General features: G+C 37.2%; 1 protein-coding gene across 2 annotated transcripts; it reads right to left on the bottom strand.

The window, feature by feature from the left end:
* Positions 1–376: 376 nt before the first annotated feature.
* crebzf (CREB/ATF bZIP transcription factor) lies at positions 377–5454 on the bottom strand. 2 transcript variants are annotated; one of them, XM_063014068.1, is made up of 3 exons: positions 5302–5454; positions 1439–2468; positions 377–747 (listed from the first exon to the last, which is right to left on the bottom strand). In XM_063014068.1, exon 2 carries the CDS (start codon positions 2408–2410, stop codon positions 1682–1684), a length of 729 nt encoding a protein of 242 aa, XP_062870138.1. In that variant the 5' UTR covers positions 2411–2468; positions 5302–5454; the 3' UTR covers positions 377–747; positions 1439–1681. The 2 variants fall into 2 exon arrangements, with proteins under 2 accessions (XP_062870138.1, XP_062870137.1); XM_063014067.1 differs by lacking the exon at positions 5302–5454 and adding an exon at positions 3524–3640.
* Between the last annotated feature and the right edge of the window lie 1590 nt (positions 5455–7044).

Raw genomic sequence — 7044 nt, 5'->3', positions numbered from 1 at the left:
CACCAACTGAAAACTCAGGTAACATACTGCTGCTCCTCTTACTTTGACTGGACTTGCACGATGCTCGTTGTACTCTACACGTCATTTAGGATCGACTACTTGTAGCGTGCATGTAAACAGCAGAGTGTACATATAAATACCTCAGTTAACCTCTAATTGCAATAAACTTAATTGGATTGAAAAAAATCTTTGCCTGTAAACATAACCATTGGGAGTTTATGGTCTATAAACGTTTAAAAGTTTAAACGATTCAATTACCACTCTTTATCCACTTAGAAAAAGGAGAACACTTGAAGAGGGAAATGAAGATATTGCTGTTTAAAAAGAGAAGAGGAAAATGGTTAATATAGACAAGTACAATACAAGACAACAAACGTTGACAAAAATAAGATTTATTTGCACTCACAATCCTAAACAGTGTTTGTTGTTCAAATACATTTCCTCACATACAATGAAATAATTAACAAAATACAATGATTGTGCCAAAAATCATTTTTGTTCCACTCACAAAGACGAAGCACTTCTTTACATATGATCAGTTTGCTACAATGTGATAGCAGGCAGGAAAAACGACCAGGAGTTTAAACAATCAGCAATGTACTAGAATAGTGTAGGTATAAATGCAGTGTGATGGAGTACCAGTAAAAGCTTTAACTTACACTGTTCTTTGTACTACCTTTTAAAATTTACCAGGCAATGTTGCAAGCTGCTGGTCCCGTTTCTTCAGATTCCCCCACAGCAAATCCACTTTAGCATAAAGGAAAAATAAATGGCTCCATGAAAAATGTTCTCCAGAAAATTAGTGACATTTCACAAAGGACTTGAACTGAATCAAAACAGTCGATTTTAATCTGTTTTTAATTTGTGCTGACTGACCAGGTCAGATTTCTGGAAATGGATCACACCCAGTCTTTGATGCATCAATGGTTAATCACCACCAAAAGCAGTTTGCCTTGGATTAGGACTAATCTTCGTTTTGATAACCAGGTCTTACAGTTTTGTCCTTTGTAAAACATCAGCTATTTACATCATTTTAAATTAATTACATCATGCACTTATTAGCCCTCTATTACTGCTATTAAAAAAAGATCTACGAGAATTAGCAGACGCTTTTATCCAAAGCGACTTACATTTGAGACAGTATACAATCCAAGCCATTGATAGTTAAGGGCCTTGCTCAAGGGCCCCACAGTGGCAACCTGAAAGATGTGGGGCTAGAACTAGTAACCTTCAGATCACTAGTCCAGCATCTTAACCACTGAGGCTACCACTGCCCACTCAAACAGCAAAAATGTGTTCTAATTTAATCTTTCCTCAGTTCTCTCATACAGAACAGATTATTTACAAGTTCACATTGTGCCTTGAACTGGCAGAGGGCACTGCAGAACAACTCAGGTGAGACTGATGTCTGTGCAGTCATCTACAGCTTGATCCTTACCATGGATTCAGGTAGTCTGGATGTGCCGAGACCCGGTCATCAAGCATGGCGGACCAAGCACCTAGAAAAAACTGTCAACAAGTTTAGCAGTAACTTGTATTGAAAGCAGATTTATATAAACATGCCATTTATGTCCACAGTTAATTTGTGTCATTTGACAACTACTGGATGTGTCCACGTCATGTTTATAACATGTACTTAGTTCAGTCTCAGGAAAACTCTGAAAAGGCAAAATACTTGACCCTACATTTTAATCGATGCGCTTGCACTCTCTGCACATCTAGTGCAGAACTCCACTGAGACGTGGCCTGTATCGACATGCAGACAGACTCCCCCTGCTGCAGCCTTGTCCTCCACCTTCACTTTCTTCCTCGGCATGGCGTAATCGTGGTCGTTCTCGTTGGATTTCTGGAAAAGCGAGGTAGACAATTTCATGCCGTTCACACCGCTTAATCTAGACAACAGCTGTGCCAACGTGCTCTCGTTGGCCAACACAGCTCTCAAGTACCTAGTCTCATTCTCTAGTTCCTCCACTCTTTTGGTCAGGCTGATGTTTTCCTGCTTGAGAAGTTGGTTTTCAGACGTCAGAGATCCCACACTCTGCTCTAAGCCAGTCAGATACTCTTTCTTCTTCAGCCGGTTAAGTCTTGCAGCAAGAGCGTTCTTATTGATGTTCCCAGAAAGGTCTTGCAGTTTCTGCCTGCGTGTTGAAGCTCTGCTGTTGGAAAGAGTCACAGCAGACACGTCAGTTTTCTCTGCGCTCAGACCTAAATCTTGCAATCCGGCGTCTGGGAAAGTGGCCAGTGCGTCGTCATCCATCGCCCAGTTGAAATCGGAGCTTAGCAGGTCATCTAGGCCCCAGTCGTTTGAATCACTTTCCGGTGATGAGAGTTGACTGACTGCACCTTCGCATTCGTAAGAGGGTGAGGACATGGCGTCACTCTGAATCTTTCCTCTCTTTCTGGTGATCATTAGGGATTCCTGTTTATCCAGTTAGCTCCGCCGTCAGCTTTAGAATTAATGCAACAACCTAACAAAGGAAACAAGAAATGTGATTAGAAACTATAATATAACAATGCAAAATAGCACAAGCATGATCAATGACATGACCTTACAAGTAGACCTGCAGTTATTTGTCCTATTTACTAAATTGTTTTGGTTTATAAAACGTAAGAGAATAGATTTAAATTAATCACAGACAGACCATTTCTCGCTTAGAACAAAGTAACTTTAAATATGGCTGCAAGAAATGTAGCTTAAGGAGCTGAGCTAAATATACAGTAATTTAATGCAAACGCTGAAAACTGTAGCAGACTCTTTTAGAAAAGAAATCCATCCATTCCTTAACCTATTTTATCAACAAGATAGGTAAAATGACACTTTTTCTATGCATCATTCTGTGCAAACTACACTGTAACCAAAGGTAGTATATATCTAGAGGATAATGATCTTATGTGCAAACACTATAATGTCAAGACACAGTATGTCGATACATTTTCTCTAATGTAACAACTAATTGCAGTTACACGTAATTAAATATTGTTTCACTAAGCATTAATATGAAGCCCCACTTGTAGGCCTGTCTTTTACTTTTGATACCTCGTGGTTTCAATACTGCATTAACAATAGCTAACAAATATTAAAACCAAAGAAACATAAATAAAATACACACTGAAGTGCCAAAGCTTGTAGTTTAGTATAGCATTATAATTGTTTCCACCAAAAAGACACACAAGTGCCGCTTCACTTATTATTAAACAGTTACGTAACCAGTCAACATAGTTCTTACGTTCCCGACAGCTAGCATAGTTAGCAAAATGAGCTTTTAGCTTCCACCCGACGCCAAATATTTTACGTCTTAGGAATCATAACTTTATTTATATTTAACAATGAGGTCTATTAGACTTTAATTCTACAGAAATAAATTAAACAGCTACTGCGCTAGTTGTGCTAACTATGCTAACGCTAGCTCCTGTGTAAGCCCCGCACTGAACGCCATTATAGCAATGATACAGCGCATTTATAAAACCAGTAATAACTATAATTACACTTTAAGCTGTTCTTCGTTCTTCAGTATTAACTCACCATAAACTTTATAGAATTCTTTTTGTACAGTTATTGTTCCAATACTTTAAGTTAAAACGCTTAATAAAGATAAAAACATTAATCTCCACAAACGCCGAGGCTGCAGCTCCAGCGCCGCGAGGTCAAACCCAAGATGGCGCGAGAGTTGCAGCTATCGCGAGATTTGAGTTCCACAAGACTCCGCCCATACAAACCTACTGAGAGGGGGCGGGGCTAATCTGGAAAGTGAAGTTGAACATCTCCCATGGCCTGCACAGTCACCAGATCTAAATATTATTGAGCCACTTTGGGGTGTTTTGGAGAAGCGAGTCAGGAAACGTTTTCCTCCACCAGCATCACGTAGTGACCTGGCCACTATCCTGCACGAAGAATGGCTTAAAATCCCTCTGACCACTGTGCAGGACTTGTATATGTCATTTCCAAGACGAACTGACGCTGTATTGGCCGCAAAAGGAGGCCCTACACCATACTAATAAATTATTGTGGTCTAAAACCAGGTGTTTCAGTTATTTTGTCCAGCCCCTGTAAGTCTGGACACATAGAAAATATCACTAACTATAGCTAGCTACATGTTTACTAAAACACACACACATACAAATTGCATCACAAACAGTGGAAAACATTAAAGATGTTATTGATTAATATTCTAATAAAATAAAATTTATTGAAATTCATTGAAAATATGCATTTTGCCAATGTGTTCAGACTTTAGGGACACCCTGTATTTATTTAGAACCCATTAATTTTAACACATTAATGAAATTTAATTGGGGGGTGTCACGGTCGCTTTACAGGGTTCGTTCCCAAGGTGGGGCGGTCCGGGTCCTTTCGGTTTTTGAGTTTGCATGTACAAATAAATGGTGAGTCTTTTAATTGTTTTTCTTGTGAGTGTGACTAAAATGTGTCACCCAGCTGGTAGAGTTCATGCTGTAAACATGTTGGTGTTTCTTGAATGCAAAAAAAAACCCTTTCATTACTTGATTAGGTAAAAGTTTTTACTAGAAAAGTGCATGCCAATCAGGCAGAAATCACACCTGCATTCACAGCTATTTGAGCTGGGATATAATCCTATAAATACATACAATATGTAGGTCTCATTATCGCCAGAAAAAGAAATGATAAAAAACATAAATCTTTAAATCCATGTATTGTTATTTAGTGGTTTTATTTTGTGTATATTTATCTGTCTGATTAGACTGTCTCTTTAATCTAATGTTAATATTTGTTCGTTCTTCTTTAATTAGAGTGTAAACTGCTGAATAATTTGCTTTGCATGCAAAAACAGAGAAAACTTTTATGTAAATAAGGTACATAAAGGACAAACACACCTTACGCACTTTGCGCACTTTACGCACATTCACAAAGACCGCTTATAACGTAGGTCGGTTTCGTGAATCGGAGCATGCGTAGTGAGGCTCTCATTCGGTGCGGTTGTGTTTTTATGAATTAGTGCTCCTTTCTTATGACTTTTTGCTGTGAATTTTTTTTTTAAATGAACAAGGACACATATATTCGGTCATTATTTAAAATGTACACATTCACAAATGCGTGGTATAGTGTTAACAGTTCACCTTCAAAGTGACTAGCAAGAGGAACTAAAGCGAAATCTAACAACTTTAAACAACTGTATCAAACATGCTGAACTTATCTACAATCCTACTGAGTGTTATGAATACAGAGTGCTTATAGAAACAGAAATCACTACCATTAGCTTTGCAGCTAACACTAGCGACTAAGCTAACAACTACAGGCGTTATTAATCTTGGATATATACTCACAGCTGTAATGTCTTTTGTATCGGTAGAATTCTGCACACGGTGCACAAGTCTTTATTGTATATATTTCATGATGATAATAATATTGTGTACGAGTTATTTGGGTTTTAATCAGTATCTCAATTGCGAGCTTGACGCCCTCACGCGGCTATTCTAACCTCATTACTGGTTGCTTATCTGTGTCAGTCACGTGTGTTTAGTGCCTTGAGGTCACCGATGCACCGGACAGTGTTGCCAGATTGGGCGAATTTCCGTCAAATTGGGCGGCTTAAAATATAAATAAAAACTGGCAATCTGGCAACCCTGGCACATTGCTAAGCTAAGTTGATTGCGTTTGTATTGTTGATGCTGCTTTATTTTGCACAAAGAACATCTATTTTTGTCTGTCTGCAAATAAAGTACAAATAAAGTATAGATATTGAAATTTTACATAACTGTTCTCCGTTATTGTCCTGATTTGCACACACTTAGTCGAGACGATGGTTTATTTACACGCTTAAAGGCTTCTCTGCATCATGAAATGGTTCTTCAGATTGATGGCCAGTGTGTTGTAAATGAAAACAGTTCTTTTTAGCAGGGTTTTTTAAACTTTCAAGCGATTTCAAGCGACCCACAAACAATGCATATTGCTCTGCATGTGCAATATGTAACACAAAGCCTCCACCAGGGGGCGTTCGCGTATAATCAGAATCAGAATATCTTTATTGTCATTATCCCAGGTACAACGAAATTAAGGTGCCATACTCAAGTGCTATAAACAATATTTAAAGAAGAAAAATATCAAAATTTACAGAATTCACAATGACAATAACACACAAAAAATAGACTTTCTGTTCAGTAGCAAGCTGGTGGAAATTTGCACATAACCCTTTGTAAATATTCTAAAATTGCCTGAAAAATTGCACATTGCCCTTGTAAACATTGTCTGAAAAGATAAGTTTATAAGTTTAAGTTTTAAACTTAAGTATAAAGTTTAAGTATAAGTTTAAGTATAAGTTTACGTGTTTTTTAAAATTCGTTTATTTAATTATTATTATTTTTCTCTTGTCACCCTTTTGAAAAAAAACAACAAAAAAAAACCTTGCTTTATAGCACCAGTGTAAAAAATGATTTCAATACTTCATCTGACAGTGAAAATGTTGATAACAAGGTAATAGTCAAAAACATGCATGAAATATGTGATTATACGTACTTTATTGTTCATGCATGATTGGGTCAAAAGCAGCTTGATTCGTAACACAAGGCAAACATTGTGAACATGTGAAATGTTGGTGTTTTTAAATGCGGTAAAAAGGCCCGATCTGTGCATGCAATTAGACTTAGAAATAAAAAAAAACGTGGGCTGTTTTGCATGGAAAGTGTTGCCACGAAGTGTATTAATCCATTTCATTATATGATTGACTGTCTGTGTCTGCTTACAAGTAGAAATAAAGTACAGATATTGAATTTTTACATAACTGTACTTGATTATTGTCCTGATTTGCACACACTTAGTTGAGGCGATGGTTTATTTGCATGTTTAAAGGCTTCTTTGCATCGTGAAATGGTTCTTCAGATTGATCGTTTGTTTAATTATTATTATTTTCTCTGTCACCCTTTTTTTGAAAAACCTTGCTTTATAGCACCAGAAAAAGTCCTATTATTGCTAGTGTAACAACAGATTTCAGTACTTCATCTGACAGTCAAAATGTTGATAACATATATGAAAAAACGTGATTATACATACTTTATTAGTTATGCATGATT

The sequence above is a fragment of the Trichomycterus rosablanca genome, chromosome 18 (genome assembly GCF_030014385.1).
Source record: "Trichomycterus rosablanca isolate fTriRos1 chromosome 18, fTriRos1.hap1, whole genome shotgun sequence".
NCBI classification, from domain to species: domain Eukaryota; kingdom Metazoa; phylum Chordata; class Actinopteri; order Siluriformes; family Trichomycteridae; genus Trichomycterus; species Trichomycterus rosablanca.
The sequence above is the reverse complement of the archived record's forward strand: the minus strand, read 5'-3'. Positions and strand labels throughout refer to the sequence as shown.

Excerpts from the sequence above, each read along its gene's own strand:
- crebzf (XM_063014068.1), bottom strand. The coding sequence starts at position 2,410 with ATGATCACCAGAAAGAGAGGAAAGATTCAGAGTGACGCCATGTCCTCA.